Here is a 19,678-nt window from a genome sequence, read left to right as displayed (position 1 = left end):
TGTGCATGAGCACAATTAGTCTCTCTCCTTCACAGAAACCAAAGTTACAAGATAAATTCCCCAGACTAATTTGTTTTGAAAAGTAAATGAAAAGGAGAAGTCAAGAACTTCTGACAGTGAAATTGGAATGCAGCATTTTATACTGTAATGGTATGATTATTAGGTTTTCTTTATCTATTCCATGAGATACAAAGTCACTTTTTTTAAACTTTCCCCTATCATGTGGTGGTGAATGCCAGCTGGTAGTCTTTTTAAAGTCTATTTACTGTAGAATTCAGGTCTTGGCACAGTATTTATGCTTGGAATTTGTAACCCCTGGTGATAGGTTTATCATGTTTCCTGGGATGAATAAATAAACAAACAAATAAATAAATAAAAACATTTGAACTGTGATGGATCTGTCAAAAGTGTCCATCCCAGAGATATGTACTAACAAGAGGTGGGGTTTTTTTCTGAAAAATCAAGGAGTAGAAACTTCTATGGTTCTGTGACTGGATTGAGTTGAATATATTAATAAAAATGAATACATTCCATTCTCTTCATGTTCTGTGTAACTGTTATTTAAGTATCCTACAATATGGTGCTTAGTGTATCTTCTGAGAACATAATTTTTGAAGGATTATAAAATAGTGACGATTTTCACAATTTCATACACCTTCCTCAAAGTGTTTTCTTCAAGGGAACAGAACCAAAATAATTATGGGAGGAGCTTTTTATTCTTAAAAACTGACAAAACAGATAGTGTCATATTCTGCTTCTATTCCAAAAGAATTTCTGCAGCCATTGTGTCAGTGCCTCAGTACAGGCCAGGTGTCTGTTCTACTTTAGAGTCACTTATGGCACCATGGCAATGAGGGAAGTGTTCAATACCGTCAATGTTGCTCTTACCATATGAGTTTTAACTACCAGATTTTTGTTAGTAATACAATTAAAATTATCATATTCATTAGTGCCTCTAATATGTCATGTATTTCTGTCATGTGGCAGATGTCCTCACTTTGGTTATGAACATTGTGTTAGGCCAAGTACTCTCTTCAACTTACATAAATTGTTTGCCACAATTGAAAGTTTCAGTCTCATGTACGACAGTGCTTTACTTTCTAAATAGATACATTTGTTAGCTAATTGCCATGTAGAAAATTATGCCCAGCAAACAAAGCTCTTCCCTCCATCTTTCTTCCAAAAGCTGTCTAGAGTTCTGTTTTAAGCAAGTGTTATGGGGGAAATTTTATACACTCTTATTGGTTTTGTCTTTCCTTAGACAGCACTTCACCAGTGGATATAAATTTTGTTAAACAATTCCTTGACTCAGCCCAGCAACCCCTCTTAGGAGATGAAATGTGCTGAAATGACACACGTATTGAACTGCATTCAATAATGTTGCAGAGCAAGAAATAATCTGTAATGTTTCCAACAGGAAATAAGGAGAGATTCTGAGCGAGCAGTATATAAATACTAGATTTTGGACTGGGTCAAAATACTCAGGTTTAACATTCATAAACTTGTCAAAACATTAATGGAATCTGGAATCATTCCTACTGTCACACAGACAGTACATTTTCATGATCCTTCTTCCATTCACACCTTACTAATATGCCACTTTAGTACTGACTAAGAAGGAATTGCATCACTAGCTGCATCACCGACTGTAGTAGCAGGGAGCAAGGCATGGTAGGAGCACATCTGTGGATCACAGCAACTGCTGCTCGCTGTTTTAGTTCAACATGTACTGTGGTGAGGAGGGGAAGGGTTACATTAGAATAAGTGTCATCTGACCTTCTGATTGAATGTTGTTGCTGCTTGTGGGCTTTGAAAACATCTGAAGGAAACTGTCCATGAATCCTTATTTCTTGAGAACTGGGCAACCCAGTGGGGTTTATCAGCTATTTTCTGTGACACATAGGTAATTTTATCCCAAATGAATGGCTTCACCTAATGTGAGTGACTCCACCAGTCACCAGATAGGTTTGGGTTATTTGCACCAGGGGAGGTGCTTGCACTGGGGAGGTTGATGCTCAAATCCTCTCCTTTTGATGGGTTTGTTCATTGGCTGACCAAAAGCACCATGAAAGGGAGAGGAACTACAGTAGTCAGTTTGCATAAGTCCAATGGAAATATCAAGTTTTCCTGTATGATTTTTGTCTGAAGAAATAGATAGAAGCATTAACTTCCATAATGTCAACACTCTTGAAGCTTTTCCCCTGGTGATCCAAAAGTTCAGGCCGTGAAGTGTTTGAACTGGAAGGAGTGAACTGACCTCAAGTTTTTTGAGAACCAGGAGCTGACTTTTTAAGAAGCTGTGTACCAGTGGCGAAAGCTTCGTCAGCTTGCACCTCTGCCAAAGAAAGCCAGCAGCCCTTCAAAAGCCCTGACTCTGTGTAGTGGTTTCACGTTCACTAAATTTTGGTCTTGGTACTTACTCTTTCTGTGGGAGAGAGACTAGGAGAAAAACAAAGCAGGCTCAACCTTAAAATTAACCAATAGTTTATTAACATACACTAAAAAAATAGAAAAAAAAAAAAAAGTTGGAAAAAAAACTAAAACAGAATGAAACTTCAAAAACACTCTTCCCTCCCCTTACAAACTATTTACTTTCTTACAAAACAACATAAAGAGACAAAACTTGTAATTTTCAGTCAGTTTTGCTATCTGACCATAGTCTTTCATCAATTCTTTAGGGGAAGAGTCTCTTTTAGAGTCATGGATCCCACTAACAACTTAGAACAGTTCTCTTGTGGGTTTTTTGACTGTCACAAAAACAACCACCCGGAGAAACCTGCCTTTGTGACTCCTCCCAGGAGCAGTTTCCCAAGCTGCTTATGGGTCATGGGTCTTAAACTTTTGCATACTGGGGTGTCACCTTTTAAAGATGAATAACTCTAAAGCAAAGCATTCTTCACCTCAGGGTACAGAGGTATCTTCTCACTTCTTCACTGGCGCAGGGGGCTTCTCATCTTTATCTCTGTTCAAGCATCTTATAGGATTAATATTACTTAGTCCATCACAAACACCTTTGCTCAAATCCACACACAAATCGAAACAATTATCTCACCAAATGCATATCTTTCCCATGATTTAAAGGAATGATCTAAATATAGAGTTCATTTCCATGGCTCAAATAAGAGTAGAACAACTAACTCTTCAACCTTCTAACCTAACAGTCTTTTCACTCTTGCTCTACTGACTTCATGCTGTTTTTTTCTTTATGTTCACTCTGTCTTTTCTTACTCTTTCAGAGAAGGGCCAAGCTCTGGAAGCTTCTTGTTGCTAGGAAAGGGTTAAATATGCTCAGAGTCTTTGTCTCTCCCTCTGTAGCTTGTGGTGTTAGATGTTCAAGGCCGTGCCTGTGAGGGAGGAAGAACTCACACAGAAACATCAGAGATCAGAGCACCCGGGCAGTCCAGAATCACAGAAAATCCCCAAAACAGGCAGGATCATAAATGCCTTCTCAGCCCACCCTTCGGTGTAAATTGGGGTGGCCTCAGCCTAAATGGGTGCCCATAGCTCTTATCAGGGACCCAGCAGAGATCTCTCCCTGCTTTAGGAAAGTTAGAGAAAGCAGTTGTTGTAAAGCAGCAACCTCTCCTTCCCCACCGCCCCCACCTGGGAGCCGACAGAATCCGGCCAGGCCTCAGGCCAGTTCCCCCCTCAAAATGGGGGAGCAGCAGGCCCAACTCGATGTTACCTGTCTCTCTCTGGCCAAAGGCAAGAAGAAAATGGACCCACCAACAGGAAATCAAGGGGTTTTATATGGTACTTCCCAAAGTCGTAGCTAACGATTTTTAGTGGTCAGAACAGATGCCAATATTCCAACTAACACTCTGACAGACCCCTGTCTTTTCTAAAGCAATTCCCAGGTCCCGACCTGGAGAATTATTCTACATTCTTCTATAACTAAAAAAACTAACTGTACTAACCCATGACACTCTGTCCCAGTGCTCTGTGTAGCTGAGCAATACAAAGGGGAAGAGTATGTAATTGAACAAAAAATCTTATCTATGCCTTTAACAGGAAACATTTATGTCTGCAGCTATTTTTAGACCTAAACAAAAAACCTAAATAATTATAAGAAATGACATGCAGAGCTTTTTTATTTCCCTCCTGAAAAGCTCAGGAGCACAGGTCTGGAGCTGTTCGGCAGGTTATCTACATTACTTTTATGGCTTGTAGCAGGACATAAAATATTTATAATTAAGGAGGGAACTGAAATTTAAATGCTTTGTAGTATACTTGAGCAGTCAGGGTAGATGCTTTTCTTGTTAGTCAGTGGCATAGACTCTGAACACAAACGGTTTAAAAAGAATGTTTTTAAAAAATTTATTTCCATTTGTTTCTGGGCCTACTTTTGTGTTAACATTTGGAAAACTTTAGTATAGGAACCTATGAGAGAATAAGTTACAATGAATAATTTATTTGAGAAGCTCCTATTCCTGGCTTGTTTGTGAAGTGCTGATATTTCCTCAGAAATGTATTTATAATTTAAAATACCTCAATGGACATTTTTGTGATATTTTATTGTCGAAATGTTGTTGTTAGGGAACATGATCATTGTACTGCTCTGAATTTATATTTGAAACCTCTTCTATATTACCCAATAGTCCTCATTTTTTACAGCTCAGTGGGGTATATTTATGGAAATTGTCTGCATAAACAGCACAGAGCTCTACAAGATGAATTTTAAAAAATGTAATGAACTGAGATATTTTTTTCCTACTCAGATTTAATAATGATGAAAGCATCTCTGAAACACATTGTAGTTTCTGGGGAAGATGCAGAAATACCTTTTCAATTTAGATTTTTGACTAAGTGACTTCTAATGGAAATTTTTTGTTCAAAACATGAAGTGTTTTCAGATTCTGCTTTATATGGTCCATTGGTGTATTATATAGTTCAGCTTATTTAACAAGGAGTATGGCCAGCCATGTTGTATTTCCCTGCTCATCTTTTTTCATTTATTTTTTGTTATTCTACTAAAATTTCTAAAAGGAGATTAAATTTACCCCAGTCAGACAAAGCAATGTCAAAGCCTTGAGTGGACTTTATCAGTGTCTGAAGTTCACTGTCTCTGCACATACATTTAGACTGAGATTTTATATACCTTTTTAAATGGAGGAGTAGTGAGGGAACCAACAAAAAACCCCACACTCATTTGTGAACAGAGAAACTCCAACATTTATGGGTTCATTAATTAAGATTATTACATAGGTTCTTAATTATGCAGGAGAACATAGGTAGGCAAGCTGTAATCCTGAAGGGTTTTCGCTTGCAAGGTATGGTCTTGGTGTATGGTCAATCCGTTAATGAGACAATACACATGCTCAGATGAAGATACAAAGTGTGGTTGCTTATCGTTAGGTGGCTTATATTGTTAGGGTTTTCATTTCCTCAAAGCTTTGTCAAAGTGTGCACAACAAACCTTTGTAACACTAGAAACCTTTTAGGACTTCTTGAAGTCATATTCGAGGCTTGACTGGGAACAGATACTGAGTAAGGGAGAGCTGACTTGCAGTGAGTAGGAATAGGACAAGGAAATAGTTAATCTTTCAGAAAGTTGTGCATAAGTGTAGTGGTTTCATGTTCGCTAAATTCTGGTTGCCAAATATAGTGTAGTGGTTTCAGTGTTTATTCTTTTTCTGTGGTAGAGAGATTAGGAGAAAAGCAAAGCAGGCCTAAGCTTAAAAATAAACAAATAGTTTCATTTAACACATACTAAAAGAATGGAAAAAGAAAGTTGGGGAAAAAACTAAACAGAATGAAACTCCAAAAACACTCTTCCCTCCCCTTACAAACTCTTAAGTTTCTTTTGAAATACATAAAGAGACAAGACCTGTGATTTTCAGTTTCACCATTTGAAAATAGTCTTTGACCAATCTTTAGGAGAGGAGTTTCTCTTAGAGTCATGGATCCCACTGACAGCTGAGAACAGTTCTCTTGTGGGTTTTTTAACTCTCACAAAAACAGCCACCTGGGGAAACCTGCCTTTGTGACTTCTCCCATTAGCAGTTTCCCAAGCTGCTTATGGGTCATGGGTCTTAGATTTTGCATATTGGGGTGTCAGCTTTTAAGGATGAATAACTCTAAAGGCAAAGGATTCTTCATCTCAAGGAACAGAGATTTCTTCACTGGCACAGAGGATTTCTCATCTCTATCTCTGTTCAAGCATCTTATAGGATTAATATCACTTAGTCCATCACAAACACCTTTGCTCAAATCCACACATGAATCTAAACAGTCATCTGCCCAAATGCATATCTTTCCCATGATATAAAGGGATAATCTACATATAAAGTTCATTTCCATGGCTCAATAAGGGTGGAATGACAAACTCCTCAAACCCATGTCCCAATAGTCTTTTCACTCTTGCTCTACTGACTTCATGCTGTTTCTTCTTTATGTTCACTTTGTTCCTTTCTTTTCTCTCTCAGGGAAGGGTTAGGCCTTGAAAGCTTCATGTTGCCAGGAAAGGGTTAAAGCTGTCCAGAGTCTGTCTCTCTCTCACTGCATTTCATGGTGTTAGATGTTCAAGGCTTCACTGTGAGCGGGGGAAGAACTCACACAGAAAGATCAGAGATCAAAGGACCCAGGCAGTCCAAAATCAAAGAAACCAGACAGAATCATAAATGCCTTTTTTGCCCACCCCTCAGTTTAAATTGGGGTGGGCCCCAGCCCAGCCAGGCCCATAACTGGTATCAGGGGCTCGGACAGCAGACCTGCTCAGCCCCTCCCTTGCAGCAGCAGATGGGGCCCAGAGGCACAGCCCAGCCAGGGCTGCTCCTCTGGGCCCAGGTAAGCCCAACCCCTGCTGCCCAGCCAGGCCAGTGGGGCCTGGCCAACCCCCAGCTGCTGCACAATGTTACCTTTATCTCTCTGGCCAAAGGGAAGGAGCCTGACCTGCAGGAAATCAGGGGTTTTTATATGGAGACTTCCCAAAGACTCAATTGACATTTTTAGTGGTCAAAACAGATGCCAATATTCCAACTAACCTTCTGATAGGTCCCTGTCCTTTCTAAAGCAATTCCCAGGTCCTGACCCAGAAATACATTGCACATTTCTCCATAACTAGAAACAAAACTGTGCCAACCCATGATGATAAGCCTTTCTGTGCTGTTGCATAAAATATAACTGAAAAATATGTTATGCCCAGATTCTCTGTGGGAATAAAAGAGATCTCCGTGTTACTCACATTAGTGATGGCTGACATGGTATGTCCTTCAGCACTTCATAGGTGTATAGTTTCTTATTCAAATAAGGGCCAGGTATCTTAGCTGCACATTCCACATCTTGATCTATGCTGACCTTTCTTTTAATTGTATTTAAACAAGTACAACTTCTGAAATAATTGAAAAGTCTTTCTAAAGGTACACTGCAAAATCCAGTGTAATTCAATAATACTTGAAAAAAAAGTGGTCAATGAAGGTCAAGGAAAAATTATAGTCTCATTTTAAGATCTTTTTCACTTAAATGCATTGGAAAATTCAAATTAAGAAAATCAAATGAAAATAAATTCTTACACTGTATAGTCAGTTTCCTTTATTCAGAGATAATATAACTTTTTGTACAGCAGCTGGATTGCGGAATGACAGGTGTTTCTCTAACAGAAAGAGCTGGGAAAAAAAATCCATGTATGGTGTTATTACATAACATGTAATGTTTAAGACTGTTAGTTTCAAGGTGCCTTTTCAGTGTTCACAACTTTGAGCAGAGTACAAATCATAGCATGCCCTTCATTCACAGGAATGAAGAATCTTTCCTTATTGTGGCACGAAAAAATATTGTTTTAATAACAATTTTGCAGGTTAATTCATCCTTTACCAGCTAGGCAGTGAGAATCTCTGAACATTAGATTTAATTTACACGTGTAAGACTACTTATAGGTTGTTTCGGTTCCACTCCTACAGGAGATTTGAAAATATATTAGTGTTTATAATCAGCCTGCTGTTCTTACAATGGTTTATTACTTTGATCATTTTCCTTGTCCTGTACTCTGGTAACTGGGTAATTGAACCAATTAGAACACAGTAGATTGTGAATGATTGCTTATACATTTGCCATCTCAACTAGTGCCTCTTTGTACTTCTTTTCTCACAGAAATGGTTAAGAAATTTAGAAATACTGAGATTTTGGTTCAACAGTAATTAAAATATAACCAAGTGGGTTGTGTGGGTTTTTTGTGGTTTTGTTTGTTTGTTTGTTTGTTTGTTTTTTTAATTACAAATAGGGCTTTGAAAGTAGTGAAGGTAGAGAACAGTAACAGAATATACTACTTTAGGTTTTGTAAGACCCTTTCTATCCAGTCATGTATAAATCTATGTGTTGATTTTGGGAGGAGAGAAAACGAAGAACAGTGATCATCTAAGCATTAACATGCTGATGCTGTCCATTACAGATCTGTTGCAGAAGCCACGGAGGTTGATCTCAACATGAGAGTTGGATTGCATACAGGCAGGGTGCTTTGTGGGGTCCTGGGTCTCCGAAAATGGCAATATGATGTCTGGTCAAATGATGTGACATTAGCTAATGTAATGGAAGCTGGAGGACTGCCTGGGTAAGTCTGAAAAAGAACCATAGGGGAAATAATAATAATAATAATAATAATAATAATAATAATAATAATAATAATAATATATAAAAATATATATATATAAAATATAGAAAACTGTATGAGTGAAGGATTTCTTTCTTCTTTTGAGGCATTTGCAATGTAATTGCTATTGATGAGAAGGATTGTGTTTGGCAAGAGCAATCAATGTATTATGTGATTTATCCTGTGGAATTTTCCAACTTATAATTGTGTAATAGGTTAGATTAGAAGCAAAACATTTTCAAACAAAACTGGTTTTGGAAGTTGCTGAATATAAAAAGTAGGAATGAGACAATACTAGGAATGTAAGAAGGCTAGAATTTGATCACTTCATGTTACAAAAGTAAAACCCTATAGCTATTCCAGGAATTTTTTACCTTTACACAACTCTGTACCTTGAGGGGGGAGGGGGATGCCTTGCTCCTTTTACATGACAACATTTCCAACACTAGTTGTGTGCTATAGGAAAGATATACCTGTTTATGAACTCAGATATTGATGACATTTGCAAATGATACAGTAGCACATAAACCTGCAGCCAACCCATGGAACATGTCCTGGAACTTTAAGTACCCATTGTACAGCCTTGGATACAATTTAAATACACACAGTGAACATTTGCAAAGGAGTGTGGGTGTTCTGTGTGTAGCTTACATTTGGACTAGGACGTGCCATCCTCTTTTTTATTTTTATGAGATCTTGATTGCTATACAAAAAGACAAAGGAATCAATTAAAGTTTTGTGGTAATTATGTGTGAGTTTCTATTTATTGCATACATCTGCTCCAGATAATTTTGGCAGCGTATTTTATGTGTTCATTACCCTAAAGTTACTCAGTGGAAAAAAATCTGAATACTTGTTTATTAGAGGAAAGCAGTAAAGACTTTTCAGATACCTTCTCTGAAGACATTTTGAATATAAGGGGTCTTTCTGGAGAAAATGTGAAAACTTTTCAGGATACGAAAACTCAGAAATTAATATTAAAGATGGGTGTGTTGCCAGAACAAAGTGGAGAAGATGATGTGCAGACACTCACTTTCTACGAATCAGAAAATCTGTGTTTTCATAGTCGTTATCTTTCTGTTCACTTTTCCCAAGTAATAGATTTTTTTCTATGCTCAATTTGGATAAAAGTACAAAACAGAACTTTTCTCCTTTTTTTTTTAAAAAAAAAAAAAAAATCAAACCTATGGTCTTGCATTGACCCACTGACCTCTTTATGAGCTTCTCTTCAAGAGTTTATTTCAGTAGCAAGTAGTTCAAAATGTATCTTTGCTTTAAACAACGTCTAATTTTTCTCTCCAGGAAAGTTCACATTACAAAGACCACCTTAGAGTGCCTAAATGGAGACTACGAGGTAGAACCAGGATATGGTCATGAAAGGAACAGTTTCTTGAAGAAGCATAATATTGAAACTTATTTTATTGTGCCATCCCATCGTAGGAAGGTAAGCTTATTCAGTGATACATTTTCATAATTTAAAAACTGTTCTGTGCTATTCTCAAAGCAGAGACAATACTAGGCTGTTGGGCTGTTGTTTTTTTTTTTTTTTTTCATGAAAGCTCTTCAAACACTTTTGAAGGTTCAGCAGTGCAATGATAACATTTTGAGTCTCAGGGTGTGATGAGGTAGTTACAGTGGTTTTCCAACAAAGTAACCTCCTCAACTGGTTACTGAGTGCAGCCTTTCGTTCTGCTGAAAAATGTTTCTTGTGACCTCAGCAGGAGTCGTGAAAGTCCATTACTGTTGTTTAAAAACATTCCTGTTGTTAAGTCTTTTCTACATCAGATGAGGCTTATCTTTGAAGTTATCTATCATGACATGCTTAACAGGCCAAGAGAAACTTTATTGCCTTTTATCTCAGCCAGAGAATTTGGGATAGAGATTTTTGGACTCTTGTCTTCTGAAACTCTTGCAAATAAGTATAATTCAGGGATTTTAACCTCCAAGGAGAAAATTATGGTACCCAATTCTGAAAGTATTGGTCAGGTTTTAAAGTGATGTCTATATATACACCAGGGTTTTAAGCTGTCAGAACTCCATATTTGAGGGTTTTAACCACCAAGTGTCTGAGAAAAACATACTCACAGAGAAATAGATCATCTTGAATATCATATCTGCAATCAGATTTTTAGTCTTAATTTGATGACTCTGTGAGTTTTTATGGAAATGTTGGGAGTCCAGTCACCAGGGTAATTTCATTCTGGGATTGAAAATCCTGTTGTTTTGTTCTGGAAAGGCTGCCGCAAGAGTGATTTTATGTACTTCCTCTAAAGCATCTTATTAGAGAGATGGAGTTTTCTCATCCACTGTGAACATTATGCAATTTCACATACTGTTCCTCTGATATATATGATTAAATCCAGTTTTAGATAATATGAAAGAAAACAGATGGGAAAACAGTGGGTTAAATTCTGTTTTGGCAGTCAGTGAGAGTGGTTTTTGGTGGCTTTCTTGAAATCAGGACTAGCAACTTTTAGGAAATCAGTATTTCCTAAATTAATCATTCCCAAGAAGGAAGGAAATGCAAGGAAGTGTTTATTCAAGGTAGGTGTGTTTCTTACTGCTGCTAGATTATTTGTCTTGGTTTCCTGTTGTTTTCGCTCCTTCAGCATTATGTAGAATTTCATTTTTATGTTATAGTGTATCAGGTTTCATTTCATATTGAAGAAATATGAGGAATTTCAGAACATTGTTCCATAGGTTGTGCAAAAAGACAAGGAGAGACAAAAGAGAATTAGTGTGGCTTTTACACAGAGACATTCTGTTTTGTCAGTTCTGCTACAAAAACCAGTGACTGAGGAACAGAAGCTTGACAATCACATATGGAAGGAAGCCAGGTCAATGCATGTTTAATGTGCAAGAATGCAAGTGTACTTGCACACATTTCTTTGTCTTTGCAAGATTGCTGAGAAACTGCTGGTGATTGCTGAGAAAGGACGGCTTAGTTTGTCATCAGCTACATAAATCCAAAAGCCATCTTACCCATGGGTGTCACTGATGAGTCTGTGGAAATGGCAGATGCTGCTCTACAGCTTGACTAACAGTGGCTCTCCAGCATGCATTGATGGCGTGTCAGCCAAGAAAGAAACACTTCATGAATTTTACTGGTGTTGACTGGCTTCTCCACTGGGCTTGCAGGTCAATCAGCATGCCACTTTGCTGTTTGTCACAATCCATCACAGCCATCCCTAGTCTTTGTACACTTGCATACTGATTACTGACCACAAGATATGTAATAGCATATTTGCCTTCTAAATAAACACCTTCTGTTCCCTCCTACCCCAATTCATTCATTGCCTCTTCAGAGACATAAAAATAGAAGGCTACCCATGAAGCACAGACAAGACAGAGTTTTACCTGGTGAATTCAGGTATTTTCTGATTTTATATTGTATTCCTTCCTCTTGAACCTCAGCAGCTGAAATGCAGTTTTTATTCTTTATTTATCATCTCTGACATTAATATGAGCTGACTCAGGCAGGTATGATACTAAGTGGAATGAAAATCAATGTTACAAGCAACAGAAGACCAAGAATATATTGAATTTGAAGCAAAAATAAGACCACTGGAATTATGTTAAAAATTATTTGTTTAGATGATACATGCCCCGCATCTACTATATTTGGTTTGACAGGAAAATTTTTTATCACTGTCACTATAGCCAAGAATGACAACAGTGTAAGGTGACTCATTCATGTACCAGTTACATTTTAAATATGAACAAATTGGAAATTATTCCTATTTTTAAAATCTTCTGTTGAATCAGCTAACTTTTGTGATCTGATGTGCTTACTGGTTTAATGTGAGACCACTGCTAAACAGCCACTGGAGGAATAAATTTCTTTGTTTTGTTACCATTTTTATTTTGGTAGACAATATATTAGTCTGTTATTATCTATTAGTCTATGCAGTCAACATCTTATTGTCCACCTGGAGACCAGTGAAAAGTGGTGTCCCACAGGGGTCAGTGGTGAGGCCAATACTGTTCAGCATCCTTGTCAATGACATAGACAGTGCATCCCCAGAAAGTCTGCTAATGACACCAAGCTGTGTAGTGCAGTCAACACACTAGAAGGAAGAGATGCCAACCAGAGGGATCTGGACAGGTTTGAGAGGTGGGGCTTTGTGAAACTCATGAGACTCAATAAAGCCAGTGACAGCTCAGTTAGGGCAATCTTAGGTACACCTACAACTTGAACAAAGAACAAAGAATGAGAATACCCTATGGATATGAACTTGGGAGTGATGGTTGATGAAAACTCAATGTGAGCTGCATGAGCTGGCAGTGCTCACTTGCAGGCAAGAAAGCCAACAGTGTCCTGGGCTGCCTCAAAAGGAGAATAGCTAGCAGGTTGACGGGGGTGATTCTGCCTCTCTACTCTGCTCTGTAAGACCCCACCTGGAGTACTGTGTACAGTATTGGTACTTCCCACCATAAGTACACGGAACTGTTGGACCAAGTCCAAAGGAGGACCACAAAGCTGACAAGAGGACTGGAGCACCTCCCCTACAAAGACAAGTTGAGAAAATTTGGGTTCTTCAGCCTGGAGAAGAGAAGGTTGTGTGACATCTCACAGCAATTTCCAACATTTGAAGGGGGCCTACAGGGAAGCCAGAGAGAGGCTCTGGCAGGAGCTATACTTATAGGACAAAGAGTAATGGCTTCCAGCTGAAAGAGGGTTGGTTAGGTTAGTTTTTAGAAAGAAATTCTGTACTGTGACAGTGGAGAGACACTGAAGCAGGTTGCCCAGAGAATCTGTGGATGGCCCAACCCTGAGAGTATTCAAGGCTAGGTTAGATGGGGCTTTAAACAACCTGGTCTAGTGGAAGGTGTCCCTGCCTATGGCAGGGATTTGGAACTAGATGATCTTTAAGGTCCCGTCCAACCCAAACCATTTTATGCTTCCATTATTTTTATTTTTATTATTATTATTATTAGGTTCTGTTTATGCATAATTGACTGGATTAAATTCAGCTCCTAAACATACTTAAATAACTAATCTGATTTACAAAGGCAGAATTTTTCTTAATTAAAAGAATCTTTTTTGCGGACTTTCATAGTTAAAAAATAATGTAAATATGCTTTTTTAATACAATATGTATACTGTGATACATACCCTGATAATGTTACAAAGTTTTTTTAAAGCCATCACATTTCTATTAAGTAATGTTTGATTATGTCTTCTTTATATTTTATATTGATATTAATACTTACAGTCATGTGACCAAAATATTACACTAGGAGAAAATTTCAAAATTTTGATTTATGTAAGTAGACACAAGTCTGACCATACACATGAATGCCTTGGGCTTTTACAGGAGATTTGATCCAGATAGTAAAAGAGATATTTCTATTTAATATATAACATTTAATATATTAAATATTCATATGATTCATACTCCATGCTTTAGAAACATGATCATTCTCTTAATTTCAAAAATTCTAACTTTGTTGTTGGGGATTAGATTTGTTCCTTTTTGTCTTAAAGGATTTTTCCCCAGAAGTTACTAGGAAACAAAGTGCTGATACTTACAGGGTACTTGACTAACACAAAAAGATGTGGCAGGAAGGGAGATGATCACAGGAAGTTTGGGGGAGGGAAAAAGGACAGGGCTGGGGGAAGCTGAGTTTCTTTTTCCTGCTCTCGGCATTGGAGAGGCACGGTCAAGCGGCTGCTTGCTGCATGAAGAGTCCACGGTTACTCGGAGGGTCCAGTCCTGGGAATTCTACCACCATCCATCATCTGCCCGTGTGCCCAGGAACTCGGAGCCCCTTTGCCTGCCCTGCTGGAGCTGGGCCAGCCCTGCCTAGCCGTCATGGCTTCTTCAGTACTGCTCACTTTGCCGGGACACCCCCTCTGCCTGCCAGGACACCCCCCCCCACCCACCGCCTGCTGGGGACCCTCGCTGTTCCATTCACCAGCCCGGGAGTTTTCCACCATTCCAGCTTGATGCTCTTGGGGTCCCAAGAGATCAGACTGCCCCGGGCTTTGTGAAACAAAGCCCCTCGAGGTTCCTGGTTCTGTTTATTATTAATGCTGTAGTTGTTGTTGTTTGTTTGTCTTGTTATATTTACTAGTAAAGAACTGTTAATCCTTTCTCCATAGCCTGAAAAGCCCCTTTAATCTTCTAAATTATAAAAACTTGGAGGGAAGGGATTGGAATTCCCCATTCCTAGAGAGGCCCTGCCCCTCCCTAGTAGATACCTGTCTTTCAAACGGAGAGATTTTGGAGTCCAATGTGGAGCATTGAGAGGAAAAGGAATAACAGTTCTTAAGTGCCTACATTCTTGTGTACTGGCTATCATGTGGTCTGGTTTATCCTGGTTCAGGTGGCATGTGGGTGTGGCCATATTTCTCCCATTTGCGGGCCCTTATCTAAACATGGGCCCTGTAACTAAGGCTACAGTGGCTGTCATCCAGTTTGCTATATGGGTTAACAAGGTGAGGAATTAGTGGATTTTTAAATTCCTCTGGAAGGCAGGCAGATGGATTCAGGGCTATCATACACTAACTGTGTTTTTGGGGTTACTTTAACAGTGGTACCTACTGTGAGGAAATGACTTTGGGGGAAATTTTTTCCCAACCCTTCACCCAGCTCTTTGGGTCTACCTCACCAGTTTTTGAAGGGTTCAGATCTCTGAATGCCAATGATATACCAGTGGCTGGAGTTGCTGGTATGCCTGTTCTGTTTAGCATTTAGAGATAAGGGGAGATTGACCTGGATAACCAACCCAATACCTACCCCAGAGAATAAGGATACTGCCCCACAGCCTGACCCTGCCCCACAGCCTGCCTCAGAAATAAACCACCCAGATTGGGTGAAAGAGATACATGAGATGGGCCAGATGCTGAGGGAGTACATGTCCCCTGTAGCAGCCTCATTAGCCCCAGCTGGTGGGAAACCCTCCCCCTGCCCCGACAAAGGAGAGTCTGATGGTGCAGTGATGGAACCCACAGACATTACAACCGTCCAGGTTCCAGCTGAACCACAGTGGCAGTCACAGCCAGCAGCAGTTGCCCCTGTGGAAACAAAGAAGTATAAGGTGAAATCAGAGCACTCAAGCAACAAGGATAAGAAAGGAGGGCCCTCACAACCCACGGGGGAGCCAGGGTTGAGTCCCTGACATATGAAAGTCTTCATAATCTGCAAAAAGATCTTGCATGACAAGGACGTGAGGCTAATACAGCCTGGTTACTTTGGGTCTGGGACCTTATAGGTATAGGCGTGCAACTAGATAGTGGTGAGGCAAGGAATTTGGGACCCTTGACCCAGACTCAGGTGTGAATCAGGTATTCGTAAGGGAGCCAGGGCCCCTTTCCCTCTGGGAGCAGCTTTTAATGAGTGTAAAGGAGAGGTTTGCCAACAGAGACAGAATGCAAGAGCACCACCACAGAATGCGCTAGAAGACCCTTGAGGAGGGGATCCAAAAGCTGAGGGAAGTGGCAGTATTGGAGGTACTCTTTGGGAGGGATGGACAGCATGATAATGACCCCAACAAAGTCTGGTGCACAGGGCAAATGCTGTGGAATCTGGCAACTCTAGGACCATCTCAATACACCACATTCATTGTAACTATTAATGCCGATAACAACCGAGAGACAGTGGGTTCTGTAGCCAACAAGCTTAGAAATTACGAGAGTATGATCAGTGGCCCAATGCAGACTCAGGTTTCTGCCGTGGTTAAGGAACTCAGAGAGGAGATGAGGGAGATGAGGGAGGAGATGAGGAGGAACAGTTCCCATGTGGCACCGGTGCAAGTTACAGGCCCAAGTCAGAGCTCAACCTCCCCCAGCTAGAGAGAGAAGGTACACCCCACGAGCTGACCTGTGGCTCTTTCTGCATGACCATGGGGAAGACATGGGAAAGTGGGATGGGAAACCCACTTCTGCCCTGGCAGCATAGATGGGTGAGCTCAAGGAGGGAAACACTAATCGAGGGGGTCCCACTAAGATGAAGGTAGACTCAGCATCCCATGACCAAGCTGCCAGGTATTATAGAAGTGAGGATTATATGTTGGATCCCTGTGAAGGAACCTCTACCATGTATGCCCAGGAAGGGAATAATGACCAGTGCTAGAGGGGCCCTGCTTCTAGCCAGGGAGAGGCACAGGAAAACCAAGTCTTTTGGACAGTGTGGATCCAATGGCCTGGCACATCCGAGCCACAGGAATAGGAAGCTTTGGTTGATACTGGTTCACAGTGCACCCTGATGCCATTGGAACATGTGGGGACAAAACCTATTTCCATTGCCGGGGTGACGGGGGGATCACAGGAATTGACTCTGTTGGAAGCCAAGGGAGGTGAGCCTGACCGGGAAGGAATGGCAGAAACATCCAATTGTGACTGACCCAGGGGCCCCACGTATTTTGGGCATAGACTTCCTCCTGAGTGGCTATTACAAGGACACTAAGGGACCCAGGTGGGCTTTTGGAATAGCAGCTATGGAGGCAGAGGGCATTAAGAAATTGAATACCTTGCCTGGACTGTTGTAGGACCCATCTGCAGTAGGACTCTTACAGGTAGAAGAGCAACGAGTTCCAGCTGCCACCTCGACAGTGCACTGCCAGCAGTATTGGACAAATTGAGATGCCGTGACCCTCATCCACAAGATGATTCATGAGCTGGAGACCCAAGGGGTGGTCAGCAAAACCCACTCACCCTTCAACAGCCTCATTTGGCCTGTGTGCAAGTCTGACAGAGAATGGAGATTGACGGTGGACTACCATGCCTTGAACGAAGTGACTCCACCATTGAGCGCTGCTGTGCCGAACGTGCTGGAACTCCAGTACAAGCTGAAGTCCAAGGCAGCAAAATGGTACGCCACAATTGACATTGCTAACGCATTTTTCTCCATTCCCCTAGCTGCAGAATGCGGGCCTCAGTTTGCTTTCACCTGGAAGGGCGTGCAGTACACCTGGAACCGACTGCCCAAGGGGTGGAAACACAGTCCCACCATCTGCCATGGACTGATCAAGACTGCACTGGAAAAGGGTGAGGCTCTGGAACATCTACAGTACATCAATGACATCATTGTGTGGGGGAGCACAGCAATGGAAATGTTTGAGAAAGGAGAGATCATCCAGATTCTCCTGAAAGCCGGGTTTGCCATCAAGAAGAGCAAAGTCAAGGGACCTGCCCGAGAGATCCAGCTCCTGGGAGTAAAGTGGCAAGATGGACGGTGTCAGATTCCCACTGAGGTCATCAATAAGATCACTGCGATGTCTCCACCGACCAGCAAGAAGGAAACACAAGCTTTCCTAGGCATCATATGTTTCTGGAAGATGCACATTACTGAGTACAGCCAGATTGTGAGCCCTCTCTACCTGGTCACCCACAAGAAGAACAATTTCCACTGGGGCCCTGAACAGCAACAAGCCTTTGCCCAGATACAGGAGGAGTTCACTCTTGCGGTAGCTCTTGGCCCAGTCAGGACAGGACCAGAGGTGAAGAATGTGCTCTACCATGCAGCTGGGAGCAATGGCCTGTCCTGGAGCCTTTGGCAGAAGGTGCCTGGGGAGACTTGGGGCCGACCATTAGGATTCTGGAGATGAAGCTACAGAGGATCCGAAGCCAACTACACTCCAACAGAGAGGGAAATCTTGGCTGCCTATGAAGGTGCCTCAGAGGTGATTGGCACAGAAACACAACTCCTGCTGGCACCCCAACTACCAGTGCTGGGGTGGATGTTTAAAGGAAAGGTTCCCTCCACCCATCATGCCACCAACGCCACATGGAGCAAATGGATTGCCCTCATCACACAGCGCACCTACATTGGAAACCCAAATTCCCCTGGGATTTTGGAGATAATTACAAACTGGCTGGAGGGTGAAAACTTTGGTCTCATGGATGAAGAGGAACAGGAGCAAGTGACATGAGCACCTACATTGGAAACCCAAATCGCCCTGGGATTTTGGAGATAATTACAAACTGGCTGGAGGGTGAAAACTTTGGTCTCATGGATGAAGAGGAACAGGAGCAAGTGACATGTGCTGAAGAAGCTCCACCATACAACCAACTGCCAGCAGAAGAAACACGCTACGATCTTTTCACTGACTGTTTCTGCTGCATCATAGGGATGAACCAGAAGTGGAAAGCAGCCGTATGGAGCTCCACATGACAGGTTGCACAAGCCACTGAAGAAGGTGGGTCAAGCCAACTTGCTGAACTCAGAGTGGTTCTACTGGCCCTGAACATTGCTGAAAGAGAGAAGTGGCCAAAGCTCTACCTCTACACTGATTTGTGGATGGTGGCCAATGCTCTGTGGGGTTGGCTGGACAGGTGGAAAAAGGCCAATTGGCAGCATAGGGGAAAACCAAGCTGGGCTGCAGATGAGTGGAAAGACATTGCCACTCGAGTAGAGAAGCTACCTGTGAAAGTCCGTCATGTAGATGCCCATGTCCCCAAGAGTCGGGCTAATGAGGAGCACCGAAACAACGAGCAGGTAGATCAGGCTGCAAAGATAGAGGTGTCAAAGATAGACTTAGATTGGCAACACAAGGGAGAATTGTTCCTAGCTCAATGGGCCCATGATGCCTCAGGTCATCAGGGCAGAGATGACACCTATAAGTGGGCACAAGACTGAGGGGTGGATCTAACCATGGACAGTATTTCTCAGGTTATCCATGACTGTGAGATGTATGCTGCAATCAAGCAGGCCAAGCAGGTGAAGCCCCTATGGTATGGTGGGCGATGGTCCAAATATAAGTACGGGGAAGCCTGGTAGATTGACTACATCACCCTTCCCCAAACCCACCAAGGTAAGCGCTATGTGCTGACCTTGGTGGAAGCCACCACTGGATGGTTGGAGACCTACCCTGTGCCCCACGCTATTGCCTGGAACACCATCCTGGGCCTTGAAAAACAAATCCTGTGGAGGCATGGTACCCCTGAGAGAATTGAATCCGACAATGGTACTCATTTCAAGAATAGCCTTATAAATACCTGGGCTAGAGAACATGGCATTGAATGGATATATCACATCCCTTACCAAGCACCAGCAGCTGGGAAAGGTGAATGGGGCAATGGCCTGCTTAAAACCACCTTGAAGGCACTGGGTGGGGGGACTTTCAAGAACTGGGAGATTAATTTAGCAA

At 41.4% G+C, this 19,678-nt stretch overlaps 1 protein-coding gene across 1 annotated transcript in view; it reads left to right on the top strand.

Annotated features, from left to right (window-relative positions):
- Nucleotides 1–19,678, top strand: part of ADCY1 (adenylate cyclase 1) — a 180,607-nt gene that overhangs the window by 110,700 nt on the left and 50,229 nt on the right. The window contains exons 6-7 of the mRNA XM_040077081.2: nucleotides 8,387–8,545; nucleotides 9,887–10,028. Of these exons, the coding sequence (XP_039933015.1) occupies nucleotides 8,387–8,545; nucleotides 9,887–10,028 (301 nt within the window). The remainder of the gene's footprint in view (nucleotides 1–8,386; nucleotides 8,546–9,886; nucleotides 10,029–19,678) is intronic.

Source organism: Hirundo rustica, chromosome 1, assembly GCF_015227805.2.
Source record: "Hirundo rustica isolate bHirRus1 chromosome 1, bHirRus1.pri.v3, whole genome shotgun sequence".
Lineage (NCBI taxonomy): Eukaryota > Metazoa > Chordata > Aves > Passeriformes > Hirundinidae > Hirundo > Hirundo rustica.
Note: the sequence above shows the minus strand (reverse complement) of the source record. Positions and strands in the feature narration are given on the sequence as shown.